Here is a 27,606-nt window from a genome sequence, read left to right on the forward strand (position 1 = left end):
CCCGGAATCGGCGCAAATTGCAAGTGTGAATTCACCTGCGATTTGCGCCGATCGCCGACATTGGGGGGGGGGGGGGGGGTCTGATGATCCCCCCCTGGGCGTTTGCGTGGGGTGCCTGCTGATCGATATCAGCAGTCCGTCCCACCCCCCCGGTCCCGGTCCCCGCACGGCAGGGACCGAAATTCCCTATGACGTACGCTTACATCCTTGCTCCTTAAGTACCAGGGAGCTAGGACGTACGTGTACGTCCTTGGTCCTTATGTGGTTAAAGAACTTTGCCCAAAAAAAAAAATAAAAACTCATAAGGGATTTTTTCCCCCCACAAGTTCCAAAAGACAAATACATGGGGCAGATATAAAGACGTCTCCTTCGTGAGCTGGACGCTCTCCCCATGGTGCTCAGCACAGCTCAGCTGTAGGACTATCACATTCGATTACACCAGTGTTTCCCAACCAGAGTGCCTCCAGCTGTTGCAAAACTACAACTCCCAGCATGCCCAGACAGCCGTCGGCTGTCTGGGCACGCTGGGAGTTGTAGTTTTGCAACAGCTGGAGGCACCCTGATTGAGAAACACTGCATTATCACTATGATTCTGTACCATACAACACAGAGCCACCACATAAGAAAACTTTTTTATTACTTTATGTATTTTATTTTAATTTATGTATTTTATTTATGTATAATAAAAAAATAAATTAAATATAAATAAAATAAAAATAAAATAGCATTTTCATTTAATTTATTTATTTATATTTTATTTATTTTAAATAAAATATTATAAATAAATTAAATAACAAAAATATTTATTTTATTTATTTATTTATCTTTAAATTATTTATTTATATTTTATTTGTATGTATGTACAAAAAAATAAATAAAAAAAAAACAGCTTGCGCAAAAATTTTAACACAAAAAACAGGGGTAAAATCTTTGATACATGTCCCACATTGAGTACATATAGGACAGAACGCACACATACAGTAACTTACGCACAATGCAGAGTGCACACATACCATACCTTATCTATGGCCTTCCCCACCCGGGACACGCTGCTGTGGATATCCTTGTGGTCCGAGGCCAGCTTCTGCACTGTGTCCTTTATCCGCTTACTGCACTGTGTCAGCACCAGAGACAACGTTCCCGACAGCTCTCCATCTTGTTCTACTGGGGAGAAGAAAGGAGAAGAGTTATTTATGGACAATGCAGCTCCTGTAGGATTGGGTGGGTCTATAAAAATATAGCATACATAGAAAGACAAAAAGGTACCCGCACTCACCGCGAGGAAACAGCAGACCGACTTCTATGGCATCTCGGACAGATCCGACTTCAGGGTGACAGCAGGGCGCTCAGAGTGGAGGCGACTGCCGGCAAAGTTTTGCGCAGATCGCGCTTCTTCCGGCCTCGTACGAGGCCGGAAGAAGCGAGATCTGCGCGAAACTTTGTCGGCAGAAGTCGATCTGCTGTTTCCTCGCGGTGAGTGCGGGTACCTTTTTGTCTTTCTATGTATGCTATTGAGTGACTTCGGGTTTCTTGGTTCCCAGCACCTCCGGACCCACAGGCATCAGGACAGAACGCTAGCCTCCACAGTACATGCTGACATAATTGGTCTTTCTCCACAGCAGCGCCCTCTAGCTTGTGTTAGTTACTATATAAATATAGCTATATGTGTATTTAGTCATGTTACATTCACAGGGATGGACAAACAACCAAGTACGACCAAAGTGGCTTTTCAATAAGAAAAGATTAGGTGCGTTTGGTACATACCACGCTAAATACTAGGGATCCACCGATATTGATTTTTTAGGGCCGATACCGATAATCAGTGTCCTTTCAGGCAGATAGCCGATAACTTATACCGATATTCCGGCTATTTCTCCACACACACCCCGAAGATGCTGCTGCAGATCATTGATTTAAAGCGGGCGCTTTAAATCAATGAACTGCAGCGGCTTTTGAGGGGCCAGAGACCGCCAGCGCCACCTGCTTCTCTCCCCCTGCCTGTCCTGGGGTCCTCCTGAGACCAACCCCCCCCCCCCCCCCCCCGCGCCCTATCCTCAGGCCAGAGTCCGCTGCCGCCCGCTTCTCTCCCCCTGCCGGATCTTAGTCCAACCACTGCCACCGCCGCTACCCCATTGCCTCCCCATCCCCGGTTTTATAGTTACCCGTACTTCTGGCTCCTGTGGCGTCCTGAGCTGTCACTGTGCGCACTGACTGCGACGTCGCGTTGAGGACATCACTCATCATTGCGCAGCACGCCGCAGGAGCCAGAAGTAGCGCGGACCCCGGGAACAGGCAATTATAAAACTGGGGATTGGGGAGGCAATGGGGCAGCGGCGGTCTCTGGCCGGGGCGGTGCGCGGCATTATCGGCAAGGTAATTGCCGATACCGATAACGTCCAAAATCGTGAATATCGGCCGATAATCCCTACTAAATACTATATCCTATCAATAAGCAGCACCAAACAAAAGATTGGCCGGTAAAATCACAAATTTTATTGAACAGACATGATCATAAAAACATGATAGTAAAATAACATGAAAAATAAGGATCAGTGACAACTCTATACTACAGAGGAAGTTGAGTTCTTTTCTGTCTGACCACAGTGCTCTCTGCTGCCACCTCTGTCCATGTCAGGAACTGTCCAGAGCAGGAGAGGTTTGCTATGGGAATTTGCTCCTACTCTGTACAGTTCCTGACATGGACAGAGGTGGAAGCAGAGAGCACTGTGGTAAGACTGAAAAGAACAACTCAACTTCCTCTGTAGCATACAGCAGCTGATAAGTACTGGAAGGATTAAGATTTTTTTAATAGAAGTAATTTACAAATCTGTTTAACTCTCTGGACCCAGTTGATAGGAAAAATATTGTTTCCCACCGGAGTACCCCTTTAAACCCTGTGTAGGAGCAGTGAACTCAGGCCGGTCAAGCATGCAGGCTTACTTCAGTATGGATGGGAGATAAGCGGCTGCCAGACACCTGGAGCCGCTTTTCTCTCACATATAAAAATTAATAGAATAACATCCAATTATTATGGACCCACGATAACCCTGAGAAGAATCTTTTGTCTAATATACAGTATATAAAAGGGGCTGGACAGATGGAAAGAGGCCGGACAACAAAACTTTCTGTATCACGAGGAGATCAGTTCTGGTACAATAACCTCATTGTCCTGTCACAGTTCACACCAGAAATAATGGACTGTAAGACAATAGGACGTTCTCAGCCATGACGGGGCCGGTCCTGACCTCAGCCAGGCGTCCTGTCCCAAAATAAAACTCAAGTGCAAGAGCCCAAAATAGTTTGTCCCAACCCCTGCCTGTGTAGAAAAAAAACAACAATCACTACAGAAAGCGTAAACCCAGATCTGGTTGCCACCTGTTATGCCCAGATTGGTGCAGAAACAGGGCAGTACAGTTGCGGATTAATGGAACGTGCATATAGAACTTGTTGGGCGTCGTACGGTCGCCATCTTTAAGCACCAATCTGATCTGGAGATCAACACTGGACTTATGCTTAAAGGGGTACTCCACTGGAAATTTATTTATTTATTTATTATTATTTATTTTTTTTAAATCAACTGGTGCCAGAAATGTAAACAGATTTATAAATTACTTCTATTAAAAAAAAATCTTAATCCTTCCAGTACTTCTCAGCTGCTGTATACTACAGAGGAAGTTTTTTTTTTCCCTTTTTGAATTTATTTTCTGTCTGACCACAGTGCTCTCTGCTGACACCTCTGTCCATGTCAGGAATAGTCCAGAGTAGGAGAAAATCCCCATAGCAAACCTCTCCTGCTCTGGACACTTCCGAAAATGGACAGAGGTGTCAGCAGAGAGCAATGTGGGCAGACAGAAAAGAAGTTCAAAAAGTAAAGAATTTCCTGCGGAGCAGCATACAGCGGTTGATAAGTACTGAAAGGATTAAGATTTCTAAATAGAAGTAATTTACAAATCTGTTTAACTTTCTGGCACCAGTTGATTTAAAATAATAATAATTTTTTTTTCAGTGGAGTACCCCTTTAAAGGATTTATTGATGCCAGCAAGTGGGCACTGCAGGATATAGTAATGCTGCCCACCTTACAGCAGCTCATATACACGGAGCAGTGTTTCCCAACCAGTGTGCCTCCAGCTGTTGCAAAGCTCCCAGCATGCCCGGACAACAGAAGACACATTCAGAATGGGAAATTTAGATCACAGATCCACAACCTATGGCACTCTGAGGAAGTGTTTCTCAACCAGGGCGCCTCCAGCTGTTGCAAAACTACAACTCCCAGCATGCCCGGACAGCCGTTGGCTGTCCGGGCATGCTGGGAGTTGTAGTTTTGCAACAGCTGGAGGCACTCTGGTTGGGAAAACACTGCTCTAAGGGCTGTCAGGACATTCTGGGAACTGTAGTTCTGAAACAGCTGAAGAGCCATAGGTTGGGGATCACTACCCTAGAGATTATAATCAAGGCGGCAGCAGTGACACATCTTGACTGTCTGTGACTTAGTATTAATACTTGTTGAGCTCTATTCTTACTATCCAGGACATTGGTCGCTTTCCTGAAGCATGGCACTGGCATTACCAGTCTGTAGAATCATGCACAATCCTGGGCTCCACATATAGGTCACCTTCTCTCTTTGGGTCTTCAGTAGAGATGAGCGAATTTACAGTAAATTCGATTCGTCACGAACTTCTCGGCTCGGCAGTTGATGACTTTTCCTGCATAAATTCGTTCAGCTTTCAGGTGCTCCGGTGGGCTGGAAAAGGTGGATACAGTCCTAGGAGACTCTTTCCACCTTTTCCAGCCCACCGGAGCACCTGAAAACTGAACTAATTTATGCAGGATAAAGTCATCAACTGCCGAGCCGAGAAGTTTGTGACGAATCGAATTTACTGTAAATTCGCTCATCTCTAGTCTTCAGCTATGGCAAACAATACAACTCTCAAAAAAAAAATAAATAAATAAATAAGCCATACTTCGAATGGGTTCACATCACGTTTTCCCCATACGGCAGGGGGGAGCTAAAACCTCGCGCTCCCGTAGGTCATTCATTTCAATGAGCCGGCCGGAGTGAAATGTTCGGTCCGGTCGGCTCATTTTTGCACCGTATGCGCTTTTTCCCCGGACCTAAAACTGTGGTAAACCATGGTTTGAGGTCCGGTTGTAAAAGCGTATACGGCGCAAAATTGAGCCGACCGGACCGAACATTTCACTCCGGCCGGCTCATTGAAATTAATTACATACGGGAGCGCATTCGAAGGCATACGGGAGCGCGAGGTTTTAGCTCCCCCCTGCCGTATGCGCTCCCGAATGGGAGAAAACGTAGTGTGAACCCACCCTTAGCTATCCCTGATCCCCACAGCACCCACTTGCCTCCTTCCATTCCACCAATGCTTCTTTTTTCATTCAAGACAAGCGCTCGGTGCTGGACCTGCCCAACCAAATCAATCAATCAATGGTCGATTCGGCATCCTATCTCTGACATTGATCGGCCAAGCCTGCGGGTCCTCTACTGAGCGCTTATCTTAGAAGCAGGAAGAAGAGAAAAACATTGGGGGAACAGAAAGAGAGAAAAAACCAGGAGGCGGGGGACCAGGGGTAGGTAAGTATGGCTTATTTTTTTTTTTATTTTTTTTTTTTTTTTTTTATTTATGAGACCCAGCAAGATTATTTTCATGCAAAAGCCTGAATACCCCTTTGACCTATTAGTAACTTCACATGACAATAACTATTCAGTTGCTTAAAGGGGTAGTCCAGGAAAAAAACTTTTGTATATATTATATATATATATATATATATAAAATCTCAACTGGCTCCAGAAAGTTAAACAGATTTGTAAATTACTTCTATTAAAAAATCTTAAACTTTCCAATAATTATCAGCTGCTGAAGTTGAGTTGTTATTTTCTGTCTGGCAACAGTGCTCTCTGTTGACATCTCTGCTTGTCTCAGGAACTGCGCAGAGTAGAAGAGGTTTGCTATGGGGATTTGCTTCTAAACTGGGCGGTTCCCGAGACACGTGTCATCAGAGAGCACTTAGACAGAAAAGAACAACTCAACTTCAGCAGCTCAGAAGTACTGAAAGGATTAAGATTTTTAAATAGAAGTAATTTACAAATCTATTCAAATTTCTGGAGACAGTTGAATATATATATATATTAAATAAAGTTTTTCCCTGGATAACCCGTTTAAAATGTACCAGTCATAAACAAAAACCTTTTATATAATGTAGATAATACTATTATATGTGTATATGTAATATACATTGATTAAAAAATGTCTATATTTTTGGGTGAAAAGATGCTGTCCCTGCAGCTATTGCCTGTGTGTCTCTATGAGGAGTCCAAATACAGGAAGTGAGGGCGGGACAAGCAGGGCTCTGAGTAGACTCCTGGCTTGTCAATCATCCTGATGTGTGGGCTGAGATCATAGATCATAGAGCCTTAGTGCACATTGTCCTGCTTTTTATTATTGCACAGATCCCCTCTTGTCCCCCCTCACTTCCTGTACTTGGTCTCCTCATAGAGACACACAGGTAATAGCTGCAGGGACAAAAATATACATATAATGGTATTATCTACATTAGGGTGGGTTCACACCACGATTTTCTATAGTTTTTTGGATCAGTTTAAAAAAAAAAAAAAAAAAAACACAAAAAAAAAAAAAACGTATGCAACTGTACAGAAAACCGTGCCCATAGACTTTCCATTCAAAACTGTATGCACCATATTGCATACAGTTGTCTTCGTTTTTCACACCACACGGTTCTTTACTTTTTTTCTTCTGGACAGAAAACCGTAGCCTACCACGGTTTTTGACCTGTATACGTTTTTTTTTTTTTTAACATGGGAGTCAATGGGAATCGTACAGAACTGTATGTGCGTACGGTTCCATCCAGTTTTCACCATACGGTTTTTGACTTTGCACAGTTTTTTTCTTGGAATTTCAATCAAACAAGTGAAACTTTATTCATAATGGAGTGAAAAGTTCAAAACGTATGCGGTTTTTTTCTTAAAAAACGGATGCAACCGGACATCACTTTTCAAACCGTATACAGATAAAAAACTTTGTACACACGTTTTGATACAGTTTAGTCAGGTTTTGAGGAATCCGTTTTTACTTTTTTTTAATCAAAAACCTGAAAAAAAACTGTATTGCAAAAACGTGGTGTGAACCCAGCCTTATAGAAAATGTTTTTTGTTGACGACAGGTACACTTTAACTAGTCCACTAATGTCATGTGACTACAGTGAACCGACCCCCCCCCCCCCCCGACCTACGATGGATCGCATGTTGAAGGCAGCATCAACATACGATGCTTTTGTATGTCGGGCCATCGCATAAACGGCTATCCGGCAGCGCAGACTGCTTCAGCTGCCACCGGATAGCCGTTTACGGTGCCCCATGTGCTCTGGTGATGTCTCTTAACTGTCCTCGGGGCTCCGGCGCGTCCTCTTCACGATCCCCTCCATCGCCGGCGCTCTCCATCGTCGTCATCACATCGCGCGCACGCCGTCCCGTCATCCAATAGGAGCGGTGTGCGTAGTGACTTGATGACGGCGACGGAGAGCGAGGATGCCGGGGAAGCAGAGACGTCCGGAGCATCGGGGACACCCTGGGGACGCGGCGACAGCGATGGAAGGCGACATCCAGTGCAGCGGTGACGAGCGGTGACGGTCCAGAGCGGTGGGGACACATGAGTATAACCTCCAATACCAGTGGTCTTCAACCTACGGACCTCCAGATGTTGCAAAACTACAACTCCCAGCATGCCCGGACAGCCGTTGGCTGTCCGGGCATGCTGGGTGTTGTAGTTTTGCAACATCTGGAGGTCCGCAGGTTGAAGACCACTGTCCTATACTTTACATTGCACGGATCCCTCAAAATATGACGGTTTCAACAAACGATGGTCCATTTGGAACGGATTACCATCGTATGTTGAGGGACCCCTGTATGACTATCCAGTGTCATCACCTCCAGACATCGATGTCCAGGAAGCAATAAAGACAAGCCTGACAACTTTCTGCCCCCCCTAGGAGGAACAGTATAGGATTCTCCTGACCTTAGTAGGGTCACACAAGTAATTTGACAACATACATTATTCAGTGCTGGATTCTGCCTTGAATCAGACCCCCATTGATCTTAGGGAATGTTCACACGGAGGAAATTTTCCTCTAAGAACATTCCCCCCCCCCCCCCCCATGGTAAAATGAAACAAGAAATGATCAGGAATTTTTATATTTATTTGACGCAGAATTTTAAAGTGGAATTTGGCATTGAAATTCAAAGTCCCATTGGCTTCTTGGGATCTTACATGCAGATTGCGCTGAAAGAATGGACATGTTTCGGATCAGTTTACACTAGAGATGAGCGAACTTACAGTAAATTCGATTCGTCACGAACTTCTCGGCTCGGCAGTTGATGACTTTTACTGCATAAATTAGTTCAGCTTTCCGGTGCTCCCGTGGGCTGGAAAAGGTGGATACAGTCCTAGGAGACTCTTTCCTAGTAATGTGTCCACCTTTTCCAGCCCACCGGAGCACCGGAAAGCTGAACTAATTTGCGCAGGATAAGTCATCAACTGCCGAGCCGAGAAGTTTGTGACGAATCGAATTTACTGTAAGTTCGCTCATCTCTAGTTTACACGTTGGAAATTCTGCAGTGTGAACAGAGTTTCTAAAATCCCATTGAAGTCAATAGGAGTCTGAGTCCAGGGCAGAATTTTAGAAAAATTTAACATAGAATTTGTATCAAATTCCTCACGAATTCCTTCTCAATTTCCTCTGTGTGTGAACTGGCGCTTAGGGTACGTTCACGTGTGCGGATTAGAGGAGAGTTTCTCACTGTCGGTATAATAGGTTTGTCCTACGAAAGAAACAACCTGTATATGGTGTCAAGATGTACAATAAAGCAACTTACTAATATAATGTTTCAGTCGTACTGCACAGATCTTTCCATATCAGCTGAGCTGTAGATATGACATCATGTCACACTCAGAGCCTCCATCCCTGTCCCCCCCCCTCCTCTCCTCTCCTCTCTGGACCAGATCATTGATGTGAAGAGAGGAGCTCATATTACTGCTCATCAGATTTTAAGGCAGGAGGAAGTAGTGCTGGGCGGCATACCGGTATGAACCGGATACCGTTTTTTTTTTTTCCTCCCATGGTATGGATTTTGCCCATACCGCTATACGGGTCGGGCCCCTCCCCCACCCTCAGAGTCAATAAAAGAAAGTAAACTTACCCGTAATGGGGGTGGTCTGGGCCATCCATCCTTCCTGTAGTGTCCGGCGGCATTCCGGGTGGAGGGTGAACCGCTCCGGGCTGTCCTTCTCTGGGGTCCTCTTCTCCACTCCGGGCAGGTTCTGGCCTAGTAACGCTGCATAGACGCCGCTACGCTGTGACGTCAGGTGCGTCGCTGCGTAGCGGCGTCTATGCAGCGTTACTAGGCCGGAGCCTGCCCGGAGTGGAGAAGAGGACCCTCGGAGAAGAAGAAGGACAGCCCGGAGCGGTTCACCCTCCACCCGGAATGCCGCCGGACCACTACAGGAAGGATGGATGGCCCGGACCACCCTCCCCAGACGGTCCCTGCAGCAACTGGGAAGGTGAGTCAGGGGTCTGTATAATATACTATACAGTAGGCCCTCCAGCTGTTGAGGCCCTCCAGCTGTTGCAAAACTACAACTCCCAGCATACACGGACAGCCAACGGCTGTCCGGGCATGCTGGAGTAGTAGTTTTGCAACAGCTGGAGGCACCCCTAATTGGGAAACACTGACCTATACTATACACTACTATATAGTCCAACATGCTGGGAGTAGTAGTTTTGCAACAGCTGGAGGCACCCCTAGTTGGGAAACATTGACCTATACTATACACTACTATATAGTCCAACATGCTGGGAGTTGTAGTTTTGCATCAGCTGGAGGCTGTAGGGTTGTTTGTTACATCTATTTAAAAGGGTACTCCCCTGCCCCAGTGTTCAGATCATTTAGTTCCGTTACGCCACCTCAGTGCAAGTCTCAATGTAAAAAAAATAAATAAATACCGTGAAATACCGTGATACTTTAGAAAAATACAGTGACACTCATTTTTGGTCATATCGCCCAGCACTAGCAGGAAGCCTCTCTCAGTCACAGTAGTTTACATCTGAGAATAAAATATGAGCTACTCCTCTTTACATTAATTGTCTGGTTCTGAGAAGAATGGAGCAGGAATGGGAGCTCTGAGTGTGATGTCATTTCTACAAGCCAGACAGCTCAGCTGATATGGAGAGATCTGTGCACTATGGTTAATAACATTAAAATAGTAAGTTACTTTGTTATACTTTTTGACACCATACATCAGGGGTCCCAAACTCCCAGCCTGCGGAACGAAATTTGGCGGCCCGCACCAGGGATGTGTAATTTGTATTGCTCGACGCCCGGAACATGCAGTTTCGGGCACCCGGCAGGCGATTTCTTCAGGCATTTAGCACTGCTTCGGGCAAGCAGCGCTAAATGCCGGAAGACTTCCCGCAAGACTTTATGGGGGCGCATCTCTGTCCCCTGTGTGTGTGTCTGGCCGGTCTTCATCTGCGCCCGCACTGCCACCAGTACACCCAGTCTTCATCTGCGTCCGCACTGCCACCAGTACACCCAGTCTTCATCTGCGTCCGCACTGCCACCAGTACACCCAGTCTTCATCTGTGTCCACACTGCCACCAGTACACCCGGTCTTCATCTGCGTCCGCACTGCCACCAGTACACCCAGTCTTCATCTGCGTCCGCACTGCCACCAGTACACCCAGTCTTCATCTGCGTCCGCACTGCCACCAGTACACCCAGTCTTCATCTGCGCCCGCACTGCCACCAGTACACCCAGTCTTCATCTGCGTCCGCACTGCCACCAGTACACCCAGTCTTCATCTGCGTCCGCACTGCCACCAGTACACCCAGTCTTCATCTGCGTCCGCACTGCCACCAGTACACCCAGTCTTCATCTGTGTCCGCACTGCCACCAGTACACCCAGTCTTCATCTGCGTCCGCACTGCCACCAGTACACCCAGTCTTCATCTGCGTCCGCACTGCCACCAGTACACCCAGTCTTCATCTGTGTCCGCACTGCCACCAGTACACCCAGTCTTCATCTGCGTCCGCACTGCCACCAGTACACCCAGTCTTCATCTGCGTCCGCGATCAAAACCCCCACCCCCACCCGTCCAATAGAGCCCATTACCTTCACTTTCTAAGACGCCCCCGGCTCCAGTCGGCCGGCCTGAATCTGATGAGGGACTTCGCGCATGTGACATCCCTCTGCAGACTCACGCAGGAGGACGTCAGTGATGTCACTCATCAGGCTGCCGCCGGAGAGAAGAAGCGCTGCTCAGGACAGGTAAGTGTGTATATGTGTGTGTGTCTGTGTGTGTTTGGGGGGGGGGGGGGCAACACAACGCTACCTAATGTGGGGAACATGCTGCCTACCCTAATGCTTCCCCGACACCATCCCCCCCCCCCCCCCCAGCAGTAGCTCCCCCATCATCCGTCAGCTCATTCTATTACCACAGAGGGATAGGGGGAATGGGGGGAGGGGGAGTTGCTGGTGGATGATGGGGGGGGGGTGCATGATGGGGGCATTATATGCGAGGGGCCCATGCGGCCCAGCCTCAAAAACCGGATGGAACCGTACGCACATACGGTTCTCATTGACTCCCATGTTAAAACATTTTTAAAAAGTATACGTTTCAAAACTGTGGAGAGTGAACCCAGGGGGGGGGGGGGGGGGGGAGTAAGAAGTTGGATTACAGGAGAAAGAAGCATTTTTGTCTAATAAGATCTATTACAATGTTTCTTATATTTCCTTGAACTATTGATCTCTGCAAAGTATTTCAAGTGACAGTGCCTATTAAAGTCAATGGGGGTCTGAATTTAAAGGGGTCGTCCGACGCATAGGAGATAAGTGTCTGATAATGCGGTGGGAACATTGGGACTAGAGTTGAGCGAACTTACAGTAAATTCGATTCGTCACGAACTTCTCAGCTCGGCGGTTGCTGACTTTTCCTGCATAAATTAGTTCAGCTTTCCGGTGCTCTGGTGGGCTGGAAAAGGTGGATACATTCCTAGGAAAGAGTCTCCCAGGACTGTATCCACCTTTTCCAGCCCACAGGAGCACCTGAAAGCTGAACTAATTTATGCAGGATAAGTCATCAACTGCCGAGGCGAGAAGTTCGTGATGAACCGAATTTACTGTAAGTTTGCTCATCTCTAATTGGGACCCCCGCAATTTCCTTAAAGGAGTACTATGGCATTTTTTCTTTAACCCTCTGTGCCCGGGCTGCAAAATGAAACAAACTTTAACTCACCTGCCTACGTTCCCCCGTTGCTCCGATGTGGGTGTCCCCCGTTCTCCGGTCCCTGTCTTCTTCCGCTTCCTGCGGGTCGGTGAGTCGCGCTGCTCATTGCTGCAGCCGGGGATACACTGAGAGCAGCGCGACTCACCGACCCGCAGGAAGCGGAAGAAGACAGGGACCGGAAAACGGGGGACCGTAGGCAGGTGAGTTAAAGTTTGTTTTGTTTCATTTTGCAGCACGGGCATGGAGGGTTAATTTAAAAAAATTAATAAATAAAAAAGGGGCCATAGTACTCCTTCAACAGGCCCCGGCTCTCTCCTGCTACAGACATTCTCCATGGGAGCGCCAAAGAGAGCCGAGTGCTGACTTCGGCCATCTCCGGCGCTCCCATAAAAATGAACGGGGTTCCGTTAGTGTGAACTAGCGCTTACGGCCTATTCAGTCGGCAGAATTTACGACTCAATCAGCCGGCACTCGGACACGCGCTGTCTCCATTGACGGCAACGCACGCCCGAGCGGGATCAGTCGGCGCTGGTAGCCCTAAGGGTATGTTCACACTGAGGGTTTGGAGAGGAATTCCCGCCAATAATTTTTTTTTTTACAATGTCTCCTATGCCGCGCTGAACGCCAGACTGATTTCTGTGCGGAATTCCACGCGGATTTTGTGCAGGAAAAAAAAAATAATAATAATTTCTGAGCGGATTTGTTCAGCGCAAATTCCTCGCACATATTTGTCAGTGTGAACGTTCCCTAATAATATCGTCCACAGATTCCTCAGTCTGAGCACGTTCAGACGGCGGATTCCGGGGGCTGACATTGCGGCGTTAGGACATGTGTCGTGTCCATAGCGGTTTCCCAAAAAAGCAAAAAACAAAGCGCCATTTCTGAGTGTTATTTTCCGGCGTGGATTCCAATTAGTGTCAGTGTGAACATATCTATTAGAGATGAGCGAACTTACAGTAAATTCCATTCGTCACGAACTTCTCGGCTCGGCAGTTGATGACTTTTCCTGCGTAAATTAGTTCAGCTTTCCGGTGCTCCCGTGGGCTGGAAAAGGTGGATACATTCCTAGGAAAGAGTCTCCTAGGACTGTATCCACCTTTTCCAGCCCACCGGAGCACCGGAAAACTGAACTAATTTATGCAGGATAAGCCATCAACTGCCGAGCCGAGAAGTTCGCGACGAATCGAATTTACTGTAAGTTCGCTCATCTCTAATATCTATATATCAAGTGTCGTGCCTCCAGCAGTTGCCAAACTACAACTCCCAGCATGCCCGGACAGCCGAAGGCTGTCCGGGCATGCTGGGAGTTGTAGTTTGGCAACAGCTGGAGGAACGCCGGTGGGTCTCTTACCGGCTGCCTGTACGATCTCCCTCCGTAGGCCGCCCGCATACTCGATCAGCTCCTCTAGGCTCCGCTCGCAGTGCTGCCCGTACCCCCCGAACTTCTGCAGCACCTTCTCCAGCTCCCGCTCCACCGTCACACACTGATCCATGTCCCCGCTGAGGCCTGAGGAAGGAGCCGGGGGGCCCGCTAGAACGGGGCGGCGGGGGGGGCGGCCCCGGGGCCTCCTCTTCCTCGGACAGCAGCAGAAGCAGCTCCTCAGCCCGGGCCGGAGCGGCCCCCGCCAATGCGACCGGGAGAAGGACGGACGACAACCGGCCGAATCAGGCCACCGACCGGCGGGATGACGACAAGTCACAACCGAATCGTCTCGCTTTAACCGGGCTGACCACCTACACACCCGGGAGCTCTACGTCAGCGCCGCTTGTTTTTGTTTTTTAACGGAGCTCATCGTGTGACCTGTTTTTTACCGGGACCGAACCACTGCGAACTATAGGGAGGTTCTTAATAACTGTCAACTTGAATTCTCCCAGACATCCTACATAATATCGCCTGTTTTGTCAGGTCACCATTAAAACAGTCAACATGACGTGTCCGGTAACTGTAAAAATAATACGTTTCTTATTTATTTTGGTAATAGTAAACACCTCCTACGCAAACTCCCCCTTTCCGCGACATCAACTAATGGACCATTCCATCTGATGACGTCAGCTCTACTTCCCCCTGCCCGTAGTTATGATTGCATCCTTCTAGTTATATACATTTTTTTTTTTTTTTTTTTTAACATCCGGGTCTCGGCTGTTGTTGCTGGGCGGGGCTTCGGAAGCTGCCACCCTGACGTCAGCACGTCACGGCGCTTGATGCCTAGCTGCGATCTGATTGGCTGCTCGGGAAAGCTCGTTAACTCTTTAAGAACCCTGTTAATTTTAAGTAGGACAAAACCATTCTGAAAAGGGGGGGAGTCAGAGTTTGGGGGCGACGTTTTAATTACACTTTATTGCGAGTGCTAGTATAAATGGAAAAAAACGAACAGGAATAAACAAGCTTATAAAGTCAAATATTATTGTACTTTTTGTGTGGTCTACAAACACTTGTTGGCATATCCCACTTTATTTTTTAATATTTTCATATTATTAATGATATATTTATTATATATTAATTTATTTTATGTGTTGTAGGTGTTTTTCTCTAATTTTGGTTAAAGCTTCAATGTGATTTTTTCCTTTGTTATCATTATCTGGTGAAAACCATAATGGCCAACACCTTGCGCCCATTCAGAAGACAGACTTTTTTTTTCGCCATTCTGGTGATCTGTGGGGGTCCAAGCGGAATACCTCTTTTGCAACAACAATGTTGTCAGCCTGTCAAATGAGATTAGGAGGACCTCTCATACTGACAGACCGAGAACAACAACCACCATTACCATGACAGACCATATAAGTGATTACAGTGCATTTATATCCACTGATGCCCCTACATAATGCTTATATAATATTGCCACATCATAACAGATATCATTTACACCACAGACCATACAAGTGATTACAGTGCATTTATATCCACTGGTGCCCCTACATAATGCTTATATAATACTGCCACGTCATAACAGATATCATTAACACCACAGACCATATAAGTGATTACAGTGCAGTTATCCAGTGATGATTTTTATTAGATCTGAGTCATTGTTCACCTTCTTTATTCTTCACCATCTAGCCCCCAGACCTTCATGACGATTTCTTGCAGCCATGACTCGTCTCTGCAGAACCAGATAAACATTTTGGGCTCAGCACTTCTCCAGCATTAGTGTTGAGCGGCATAGGCCATATTCGAATTCGCGAATATTCGCGAATATATGGACGAATATTCGGCTTATATTCGCGAATATTCGCATATTCGTTATATTCGTTTTATTTTCGCATATGCGAATATTCGCGTATGCGAAAATTAACATATGTGAATATTAGCATATGCAAGATTAACACACGTGAACATTCGCATATGCGAAAAGTAGCATATGCGAATGTTCGCATATGCGAATTTTAGCACGCCAGTCTCACACAGTAGTATTACAGCCTTCTTTACACCACACAAGCTGGAAGCAGAGAGGGGCGATCACTGTGATGTGTACTGTGAAGAAAAAAAAATAAAATAAAAAAAAAAACGAATATTCGTAATTACGAATATATAGCGCTATATTCGCGAAATTCGCGAATTCGCGAATATGCGATATTCGCGAATAATATTCGAATTGCGAATATTCGCGAGCAACACTATCCAGCACTTATAGAACCCCAAACAGTAATATAATCCCCTCTTGGTGTCCCACACAGTAAAGTAGGGAGATAAGTGTTTTGGGGAGGAGAAGGTAGGTGTCTTGCGCCCCCCCCCCCCCCCCCCATTAGTTAGGTTGCTCCAGTAGGTAGATAGGTCCCTTCAGGTAGTGTCCCCCATCACATAGGTGCCCAGAATAGGTAATGCTCCCCAGAGATAGCTGCCCCATGTAGGTAAACTTCTCAGGTAGCTGCCCCCTGTAGGTAAACACCTCAGATAGCTGCCCCTATAGGTTAACCCGACTACTAGCGGCACCCTGTAGGTAAACCCCCATATTAGCTATGTAGGTAGTAGATAGACCCCCATATTAACTATGTAGGTAGTAACAAGACCCCCATATTAGCTATGTAGGTAGTAGGTAGACCCCCATATTAGCTATGTAGGTAGTAGGTAGACCTCCATATTAGCTATGTAGGTAGTAGGTAGTCCCCCATATTAGCTATGTAGGTAGTAGGCAGACCCCCTTATTAGCTATGTAGGTAGTAGGTAGACCCCCATATTAGCTATGTAGGTAGTAGGTAGACCCCCCATATTAGCTATGTATGTAGTAGATAGACCCCCATATTAGCTATGTAGGTAGTAGATAGACCCCCATATTAGCTATGTAGGTAGTAGATAGACCCCCATATTAGCTATGCTGGTAGTAGATAGACCCCCATATTAACTATGTAGGTAGTAGATAGACCCCCATATTACCTATGTAGGTAGTAGATAGACCCCCATATTACCTATGTAGGTAGTAGATAGACCCCCATATTAGCTATGCTGGTAGTAGACAGACCCCCATATTAGCTATGTAGGTAGTAGATAGACCCTCATATTAGCTATGCAGGCAGTAGATAGACCCCCATATTAGCTATGTAGGTAGTAGATAGACCCCCATATTAGCTATGCTGGTAGTAAACAGACCCCCATATTAGCTATGTAGGTAGTAGATAGACCCCCATATTAGCTATGCTGGTAGTAGATAGACCCCCATATTAACTATGTAGGTAGTAGATAGACCCCCATATTACCTATGTAGGTAGTAGATAGACCCCCATATTACCTATGTAGGTAGTAGATAGACCCCCATATTAGCTATGCTGGTAGTAGACAGACCCCCATATTAGCTATGTAGGTAGTAGATAGACCCTCATATTAGCTATGCAGGCAGTAGATAGACCCCCATATTAGCTATGTAGGTAGTAGATAAACCCCCATATTAGCTATGCTGGTAGTAGATAGACCCCATATTAGCTATGCTGGTAGTAGATAGACCCCCATATTAGCTATGTAGGTAGTAGATAGACCCCCATATTACCTATGTAGGTAGTAGATAGACCCCCATATTAGCTATGTAGGTAGTAGATAGACCCCCATATTAGCTATGCAGGCAGTAGATAGACCCCCATATTACCTATGTAGGTAGTAGATAGACCCCCATATTAACTATGTAGGTAGTAGATAGACCCCCATATTAGCTATGCAGGTAGTAGATAGACCCCCATATTACCTATGTAGGTAGTAGATAGACCCCCATATTAGCTATGTAGGTAGTAGATAGACCCCCATATTAGCTATGCAGGTAATATATAGACCCCCATATTACCTATGTAGGTAGTAGATAGACCCCCATATTAGCTATGTAGGTAGTAGATAGACCCCCATATTAGCTATGTAGGTAGTAGATAGACCCCCATATTAGCTATGCAGGTAGTAGATAGACCCCCATATTAGCTATGCAGGTAGTAGATAGGCCCCCATATTAGCTATGTAGGTAGTAGATAGACCCCCATATTAGCTATGTAGGTAGTAGATAGACCCCCATATTAGCTATGTAGGTAGTAGATAGACCCCCATATTAGCTATGCAGGTAGTAGATAGACCCCCATATTAGCTATGCAGGTAGTAGATAGGCCCCCATATTAGCTATGTAGGTAGTAGATAGACCCCCATATTAGCTATGTATGTAGTAGATAGACCCCCATATTAGCTATGTAGGTAGTAGATAGACCCCCATATTAGCTATGTAGGTAGTAGATAGACCCCCATATTAGCTATGTATGTAGTAGATAGACCCCCATATTAGCTATGTAGGTAGTAGATAGGCCCCCATATTAGCTATGTAGGTAGTAGATAGACCCCCATATTAGCTATGTAGGTAGTAGGTAGACCCCCATATTAGCTATGTAGGTAGTAGATAGACCCCCATATTAGCTATGTAGGTAGTAGATAGACCCCCATATTAGCTATGTAGGTAGTAGATAGACCCCCATATTAGCTATGCATGTAGTAGATAGACCCCCATATTAGCTATGTAGGTAGTAGATAGACCCCCATATTAGCTATGCTGGTAGTAGATAGACCCCCATATTACCTATGTAGGTAGTAGATAGACCCCCATATTAGCTATGTAGGTAGTAGATAAACCCCCATATTAGCTATGTAGGTAGTAGACCCCCCATATTAGCTATGCTGGTAGTAGATAGACCCCCATATTAGCTATGCTGGTAGTAGATAGACCCCCATATTAGCTATGTAGGTAGTAGATAGACCCTCATATTAGCTATGTAGGTAGTAGATAGACCCTCATATTAGCTATGTAGGTAGTAGATAGACCCCCATATTAGCTATGTAGGTAGTAGATAGACCCCCATATTAGCTATGTAGGTAGTAGATAGACCCCCATATTAACTATGCTGGTAGTAGATAGACCCCCATATTAGCTATGTAGGTAGTAGATAGACCCCCATATTAGCTATGCTGGTAGTAGATAGACCCTCATATTAGCTATGTAGGTAGTAGATAGACCCCCATATTAGCTATGTAGGTAGTAGATAAACCCCCATATTAGCTATGCTGGTAGTAGATAGACCCCCATATTAGCTATGCTGGTAGTAGATAGACCCCCATATTAGCTATGCTGGTAGTAGATAGACCCCCATATTAGCTATGTAGGTAGTAGATAGACCCCCATATTAGCTATGCTGGTAGTAGATAGACCCCCATATTAGCTATGCTGGTAGTAGATAGACCCCCATATTAGCTATGTATGTAGTAGATAGACCCCCATATTAGCTATGTAGGTAGTAGATAGACCCCCATATTAGCTATGTAGGTAGTAGATAGACCCCCATATTAGCTATGTATGTAGTAGATAGACCCCCATATTAGCTATGTATGTAGTAGATAGACCCCCATATTAGCTATGCAGGCAGTAGACAGGCCCCCATATTAGCTATGCTGGTAGTAGATAGACCCCCATATTAGCTATGTATGTAGTAGATAGACCCCCATATTAGCTATGTAGGTAGTAGATAGACCCCCATATTAGCTATGCAGGCAGTAGACAGGCCCCCATATTAGCTATGCAGGTAGTAGATAGAAGCTATTAGTGGGTGGCCTACTGTATTAGCTAGGTAAGTAGGTAGTGGGTAGGCCCCTGTATTAGCTAGGTAAGTAGGTAGTGGGTAGGCCCCTGTATTAGGTAGGTAAGTAGGTAGTGGGTAGGCCCCTGTATTAGGTAGGTAAGTAGGTAGTGGGTAGGCCCCTGTATTAGCTAGGTAAGTAGGTAGTGGGTAGGCCCCTGTATTAGCTAGGTAAGTAGGTAGTAGGTAGTCGGCCACAGATTAATGCATCTCAACCATGTTGAGCAAAACTATAACTCCCATCATGCAATGACAACAGGAGCATCTGTCTTGATATTGGGGGAGTTTTCTTGCAGCCGGTTGGGGATCACAAATATAAAGTCTTCTTCAACTATCCAGCTGCTCAGTGTCAGTTACATCATCCCGCCACTGTGGCGCTGCAGTCTCTCTGTGTCGTCTATCGACCGTTCCCATCTCTATGCTGAAGCCCGTTAGTCCCCGCCCCCAAACACACTCACAGACAAGACTCAGCAGCATACACATACACAGCCGGGGTCGGAGGTCGTGGTGACGTCACTGCTGTCTTGTTGCTCAGCTGATTGCAGGACCTGATAAACATCCCCGGTGACAGCGGCGATGGACGGGGGGATCCAGCGGTACAACGCCTGAGCCGCCTCTCCTTCCTGCATCTGGTGAGGTAGGGGGTGTGGGCACCGTCCGATTCCCTATATAACCCTCTTGCTCTTTAAGGGGGCGCTGTACCCCCAAGTCCTGAAGCTGTCACGTGTTATTAGTACCCCCTCCCCCTCCCCTCAAGCTGTAGTGCCAGGTACTCTAGCATTACCATATTATTATGTTTTCACATGTTTCCCAGCACATTACAGGTTAATTGTTGTATGATGAAACGCTGGGCAACTTTCTAATATACGTTGTGCGATCATTTCTCCCTGTTTTTTTAAAACCTGCTTGCTGTCAGTGAATGAGATTCTGCTTTGACTTCTATAGGAGACCCATAAGCCTACTGACATGTCTGTTATAGTTACCCCCACAGCGGAACTAGGCACGGTAAGAGAGGCTGCGGCGGTGTAACGGGTGTCCTTTAGAAGTCTGCATGGGTTCTCGTTTACTGACAGCAAGCAGAGATATTGGAGACATTTAAAAAAATAATTGTATAGTAATCCCAGGATATAAATCAAACAGGTCAGTAGAGCTGACTGGTCTCTTTTAGTTACCCCCACAGCGGAACTAGGCACCGTAAGAGAGGCTGCGGCGGTGTAACGGGTGTCATTTAGAAGTCTGCAAAAGTTTTCGTTCACTGACTGCAAGCAGTGTTATTGGAAACATTAAAAACATTTTTTTTTTTTAAATGAGCATACAAAGATTGTTTTGTAATCCCAGTATATAAATCGGACAGGTCTGTAGAGCTGACTGGTCTCTTTTAGTATTCTGCAAAGGTTTTCGTTCACTGACAGAAAGCAGAGATATTGGAAACATGAAAAAAAAATAGCATACAAAGATTGTGTAGTAATCACATTATATAAAACAGACAGGTCAGTAGAGCTTACTGGTCTCTTTTAGTAGTCTGCAAAAGGTTTTTGTTCACTGACAGCAAGCAGAGATGCTGAAACTGATAAAGAATAAAGTACAAAGATTGTTGGACAACCCCTTTTTATGAAAACTTATAGGCCAGTAGAGCTTAGGGGTCTCCCTAGTAGTCTGTACAGGTTTTTATTCACTGGCAGCAAGCAGAGATGATGCAAACAGTTAGGAATTAATGTGCAAAAAATGGGCGAACAACCCATTGATCGGTCAGAAGAGCGTACAGGTTTCCTTTAGAAGTCTCTACAGGTCTCTTGTTGAAACTGGTAAAGATAACCTCTTTATGTAAATCAGAAAGGTCAGTAGAATTTACAGGTCTCCTTTAGTAGTCTGCTCATGTTTTTTGTTTGTTGACAGCAAGCAGAGATGTTGGAAACAGTAAAAAGTGAATATACAAAACAGACAGGTTAGTATAGCTTATGGGTCTCCTTTAAAAGTCTCTACAGATCTTTTTTTAGTCTGTGCAGGTTTTCGTTCACTGACAGCAAGCAGAGATATTAAAGGCATGCTCTGCCTCTAGACATCTTATCCCCTATCCCTGTGTTTCCCAACCAGGGTGCCTCCTGTTGTTGCAAAACTACAACTTCCAGCATGCCCGGACAGTAGGTTAGTAGAATTTATGGGTCTCCTTTAGTAGTCTGCTCATGTTTTTTTATTTGCTGACAGCAAGCAGAGATGTTGTAAACAGTAAAAAGTGAATGTACAAAACAGACAGGTTAGTATAGCTTATGGGTCTCCTTTAGAAGTCTCTACAGGTCTTTTTTTAGTCTCAGCAGATTTTTGTTCACTGACAGCAAGCAGAGATGTTGAAAACAGTAAAAAGTGAATGTACAAAGATTGCGGAAAACAGGCGGGTCAGTACAGCTCATGGGTCTCCTTTAGAAGTCTCTGCAGATCTTTTTTTTAGTCTGTGCAGGTTTTCATTCACTGACAGCAAGCAGAGATATTAAAGGGGTGCTCCGCCTCTAGACATCTCATCCCCTATCCCTGAGTTTCCCATGGTGCCTCCTGCTGTTGCAAAACTACAACTCCCAGCATGCCCGGACAGCCAAAGACTGTCCGGGCATGCTGGGAATTGTAGTTTTGCAACAGCTGGAGGCACCCTGGTTGGGAAACACCATCCTATCCAGCGGATAGGGGATAAGATGTCTGATCGTGGGGGTCCCACCGCTGGGACCTCCGCAATCTCTGTGCGTTTGTTTAGAACGCTGGGTTCAGGCGGTGGTGGGTCGTGACATCACGGCCACACCCCCTTGTGACGTCACACCACGCCCCCTCAATGCAAGTCTATGGGAGGGGGCGTGGTGACCGCCACGCCCCCTCCCATAGACTTGCATTGAGGGGGCATGGTGTGACCTCACAAGGGGCGTGGCCGTGACATCACGACCCACCACCGCCTGCTCCAAGCGTTCGGAACAAAATCAGTAGTCAGTACATATTTTTTTTATTTTTTTTTTATTCACTGACAGCAAGCAGAGATGTTGGAAACAATAAGTAAAGGACGTATAAAGACTGTAGGACACACAAAGATTGCCAGATAACCTCTTTAACCAAAACAGACAAATCCAAAAGAATTTTACAGGTTCTTTTTAAAGGTTTGTACTTCATTCACTGACAGTAAGCAGAGGTGTTGAAGGCAGTAAAGAACGATTATGCAGAGATTGCCATACAGCCGCTTTTAATACTCAATAATGATTGGGAATAATTGTGTGCTGTTCCTCTATTATTCCTGTTGGAAATGTATGACTAGAGGGACAGCTGGGTGCTACCATTCCCCATGAGGGGGAGGGTTCTACAAGTGGTCCAGTCCGGTGTATTGAGAAGAGGGATGGTAACACCCACTTGTCTATTTGATTCATACATTTCCAGGAGGAATAGCAGATTGGAGCAATGTGTCCCTACTTATGTATTGGTTCATTGCCCATTGCTGTGAATATAAGCAGATTTGCCGTTCAGGAGCTCTGAGAAGCTGAGTGACCAGCCGTGTGGCTGTACCGTACAGAACCTAAGAGCCTGGCTGAAGAGACGACTGCGATTACACTTACAGTGGAGGAAAATCCCTGAATCCGCTCCATATCTGAGCCCCCCCCCCCCCCCCCCGTATACCTCCACTCCATATCTGAGGCCCCCCCGTATACCTCCACTCCATATCTGAGCCTCCCGTATACCTCTGCTCCATATCTGAGCCCCCCCCCCGTATACCTCCACTCCATATCTGAGCCCCCCCCCCCCCCCCGTATACCTCCACTCCATATCTGAGGCCCCCCCGTATACCTCCACTCCATATCTGAGCCTCCCGTATACCTCCGCTCCATATCTGAGCCCCCCCCCCCCCCGTATACCTCCACTCCATATCTGAGGCCCCCCCGTATACCTCCACTCCATATCTGAGCCTCCCGTATACCTCCGCTCCATATCTGAGCCCCCCCCCCCGTATACCTCCACTCCATATCTGAGCCCCCCCCCCCCGTATACCTCCACTCCATATCTGAGCCCCCCCCCCCCGTATACCTCCGCTCCATATCTGAGCCCCCCCCCCCCGTATACCTCCACTCCATATCTGAGGCCCCCCGTATACCTCCGCTCCATATCTGAGCCCCCCCCGTATACCTCCACTCCATATCTGAGCCCCCCCCCCGTATACCTCCACTCCATATCTGAGGCCCCCCGTATACCTCCACTCCATATCTGAGCCCCCCGTATACCTCCACTCCATATCTGAGCCTCCCGTATACCTCCGCTCCATATCTGAGCCCCCCCCCCGTACACCTCCACTCCATATCTGAGCCCCCCCCCCCCCCCCCGGTATACCTCCACTCCATATCTGAGCTCCCCCCCCGGTATACCTCCACTCCATATCTGAGGCCCCCGGTATACCTCCACTCCATATCTGAGGCCCCCGTATACCTCCACTCCATATCTGAGGCCCCCGTATACCTCCACTCCATATCTGAGGCCCCCGTATACCTCCGCTCCATATCTGAGCCCCCCCCCGTATACCTCCGCTCCATATCTGAGCCCCCTCCCGTATACCTCCGCTCCATATCTGAGCCCCCCGTATACCTCCGCTCCATATCTGAGCCTCCCGTATACCTCCGCTCCATATCTGAGCCTCCCCCCCCGTACACCTCCACTCCATATCTGAGCCCCCCCCGTATACCTCCGCTCCATATCTGAGCCCCCCCGTATACCTCCACTCCATATCTGAGCCTCCCGTATACCTCCGCTCCATATCTGAGCCCCCCCCGTATACCTCCACTCCATATCTGAGCCCCCCCGTATACCTCCACTCCATATCTGAGCCCCCCCTTATACCTCCGCTCCATATCTGAGCCCCCCCGTATACCTCCACTCCATATCTGAGCCCCCCCCCCCCGTATACCTCCACTCCATATCTGAGCCCCCCCCGTATACCTCCACTCCATATCTGAGCCCCCCCCGTATACCTCCACTCCATATCTGAGCCCCCCCCCGTATACCTCCGCTCCATATCTGAGCCCCCCCCATATACCTCCACTCCATATCTGAGCCCCCCCGTATACCTCTACTCCATATCTGAGCCCCCCTGTATACCTCCACTCCATATCTGAGGCCCCGTATACCTCCACTCCATATCTGAGCCCCCCGTATACCTCCACTCCATATCTGAGCCCCCCGTATACCTCCACTCCATATCTGAGCCCCCGTATACCTCCACTCCATATCTGAGCCCCCCGTATAACTCCACTCTGGTATTTATATTTTAACCCTTTATCATATGTACAGCACCCAAGGGCACGCCATATCACAATAATAAAATCATGTCGTCTACCTGCTTCTTCCTGACACGTGAGCCGCTGAGTAAGATGGTATAAACCATTGTGTCCTCGGGTTGTTTGGCACTGACACCGGCTATACCTGTTTTTCATCCCACAGGGCACGTAGACTTGCATCCTTGAAGACTGGCAAGATGTGGCTGAAGCTGTTCCTCCTTCTCCTCTACTTTCTCATCCTCTTTGTCCTGGCCCGGTTCTTTGAGACCATAGTGTGGTATGAGACGGGGATTTTTGCCAGCCAGCTGGTGGACCCAGTGACCTTGAGCTTCCACCAGCTGAAGACCATCCTGGAATGCCGGGGACTGGGATACTCGGGGCTCCCAGAGAAAAGAGATGTCCGGGAACTGATGGAGAAATCAGGTAGGTGATGTATTATCTGAACAGCTAAAATAGGCTCAGCTCTGTCAGGTATACATACACTTATTGGTCTTTCCTAAAATCCTGACTCACTGTTTGGATGACAGTGTACTGGGGGCATACTGTGGCTGGCAGTGGGAGTACCGTATGGGAAGGGGAGACCCATGGTGGTTGTCATTGTATGGGGAGGGGAGACATGGGGGTTGGCACATTATGGGGAGGGGAGACACACTGTGGTTGGTAATGGTATTGTATGGGGAGGGGGAGACACACTGTGGTTGGTATTGTATGGGGAGGGAAGACTGGTTGGCACTGTATGGGAAACACTGTGGTTGGTGCTGTATGGGAGACGCACTGTATGGGGAGGTAGACTGGGTTGTTGGTGCTGTATGAGAAGGTAGGCTGGTTTGTTGACACTGTATGAGGAGGTAGACTGGGTTGTTGGCGCTGTATGGGGAGGTAGACTGGGTTGTTGGTGCTGTATGGGATGTAGACTGGGTTGTTGGCGCTGTATGGGGAGGTAGACTGGGTTGTTGGCGCTGTATGAGAAGGTAGACTGGGTTGTTGGCGCTGTATGGGGAGGTAGACTGGGTTGTTGGCGCTGTATGGGGAGGGGACACATGGGGGTTGGCACTGTATGGGAGGGTAGACTGGGTTTTTGGCATTGTATGGGGAGGTAGACTGGGTTGTTTGCAATGTATGGGAAGGTAGACTGGTTTATTGGCGCTGTATGGGGGGGTAGACTGGGTTTTTGGCATTGTATGGGAAGGTAGACTGGGTTGTTGGCGCTGTATGGGAAGGTAGACTGGGTTGTTGGCACTGTATGGGGAGGTAGACTGGGTTGTTGGCGCTGTATGGGGATGTAGACTGGGTTGTTGGCGCTGTATGGGGAGGTAGACTGGGTTGTTGGCGCTGTATGGGGAGGGGACACATGGGAGTTGGCACTGTATGGGGAGGTAGACTGGGTTGTTGGCGCTGTATGGGGAGGGGACACATGGGGGTTGGCACTGTATGGGGAGGTAGACTGGGTTGTTGGCGCTGTATGGGGAGGGGACACATGGTGCAATATGGTGAGGGGAACATATGGTAGTTGGTGCTTTATGGGGTAGGAATTACTGTGACTGGTCCATAAAGGGCAGTAAACATATAGTGGTTGGTAACTATGGGGCAGGAGTCGTCCTATGGTTGGTGCTGGGAAGGGGCACACTGTTAATTAGCAGCTGTGGCTGAAGTAGAGCCAGCTAACCATCCTCTGTTCATGGGGCACACTTGACCTCTGCTGCTTTAACCCTTTAGGCTAGGTCCATGCACACTGGAGGTATTTCTCAGCTCTTTTCACCTCAAATCCTTGGTGTATTGGCAGAAAAATATGAAACAGTGTGTGATGGGAAGCGGGTGTTTTTGGGATCTCCGCATTGGAAAGAATGACCTCTGACCCCTATAAAGATTTATTATGAATTGAATCAGCACAGAATGTTTCACCTACGTAATGTGTTCAGAGTCGTCATCATCGTTATTATTGACCCTTTACTGTCTCATTCCCAGGAGATCTTATGGAAGGGGAGTTGTACTCGGCCTTAAAGGAAGAAGAGGCCTCCGAAGCCGGATCCAGCACCAACTTCAGTGGAGAAATGCACTTTTATGAGCTGGTGGAGGACACAAAGGATGGCATCTGGCTGGTGCAGGTAGCTTTTACTCCGGCATGCGCTATGTCTATTCAAATCGATTAAACGGAATGTTAAAGTGTACCTGTCGTCAAATTTTTTTTTTATTTTTATATAATATAGATAATTCTATTACATGTATATTTGTAATATACGTTGATTAAAAAATGTCTATTTTTGGGTGAAAAAAAAGCTGTCCCTGCAGCTATTACCTGTGTGTCTCTGTGAGGAGTCCAAATACAAGAAGTGAGGGCGGGACAAGCAGGGCTCTGTGCACTGAGGACAAGCAGGGCTCTGTGCAGACTCCTGGCTTGTCAATCATCCTGATGTATGAGCCAGGAGCGTGTCATAGAGCCTTAGTGCACATTGTCCTGCTTTTTCTTAGTGTACAGAGCCCTGCTTGTCCGCCCTCACTTCCTGTATTTGGACTCCTCATAGAGACACACAGGCAATAGCTGCAGGGACAAAAATATACACATTTTGTAACCAATGTATATTACAAATATACATCTAGTGGTATTATCTACATTATAGAAAATGTTTTTTGTTGATGACAGGTACACTTTAACCCCTTCCCGACCCATGGCATACATGTACGTCATGGGTCAGGTGGCAGACATGATGGGGGGGGGGGGGGGGGGAACCAAGCCCATTTTCACCCTAAGGACCAGGCCAATTTTATTTTTGCGTTTTAGTTTTTTCCTCCTCGCCTTCTAAAATCCATAACTCCTTTTATATTTCCATCCACAGACCCATATAAGGGCTTGTTTTTTGCGTGACCAATTGTACTTTGTAATGAACACTCTCATTTTACCATAAAATGTACAGCAA

The 27,606-nt window shown here is 46.9% G+C and overlaps 2 protein-coding genes across 11 annotated transcripts in view; one reads left to right on the top strand and one right to left on the bottom strand.

Annotated features, from left to right (window-relative positions):
- Positions 1–15,383, bottom strand: part of RMND5A (required for meiotic nuclear division 5 homolog A) — a 49,592-nt gene extending 34,209 nt beyond the window's left edge. The window contains exons 1-2 of one of the 8 annotated variants that reach the window (XM_056554272.1): positions 14,304–14,463; positions 1,019–1,164 (exon numbers count right to left, since the gene is read on the bottom strand). In XM_056554272.1, the coding sequence (XP_056410247.1) occupies positions 1,019–1,164; positions 14,304–14,334 (177 nt within the window). In that variant the 5' untranslated portion in view covers positions 14,335–14,463. Of the gene's footprint in view, positions 1–1,018; positions 1,165–13,665; positions 14,184–14,303; positions 14,464–15,349 lie in introns of those variants that run through there. The other 7 variants (XM_056554281.1, XM_056554276.1, XM_056554275.1 and 4 more) reach the window with 7 other exon arrangements.
- Positions 15,384–19,792: 4,409 nt separating this feature from the next.
- Positions 19,793–27,606, top strand: part of RNF103 (ring finger protein 103) — a 37,589-nt gene continuing 29,775 nt past the window's right edge. Inside the window, exons 1-3 of one of the 3 annotated variants that reach the window (XM_056554232.1) lie at positions 19,793–20,037; positions 24,855–25,114; positions 26,657–26,796. In XM_056554232.1, the coding sequence (XP_056410207.1) occupies positions 24,889–25,114; positions 26,657–26,796 (366 nt within the window). In that variant the 5' untranslated portion in view covers positions 19,793–20,037; positions 24,855–24,888. Of the gene's footprint in view, positions 20,038–22,413; positions 22,535–24,854; positions 25,115–26,656; positions 26,797–27,606 lie in introns of those variants that run through there. The other 2 variants (XM_056554230.1, XM_056554233.1) reach the window with 2 other exon arrangements.

This window comes from Hyla sarda, chromosome 1 (assembly GCF_029499605.1).
Source record: "Hyla sarda isolate aHylSar1 chromosome 1, aHylSar1.hap1, whole genome shotgun sequence".
Classification (NCBI taxonomy): domain Eukaryota; kingdom Metazoa; phylum Chordata; class Amphibia; order Anura; family Hylidae; genus Hyla; species Hyla sarda.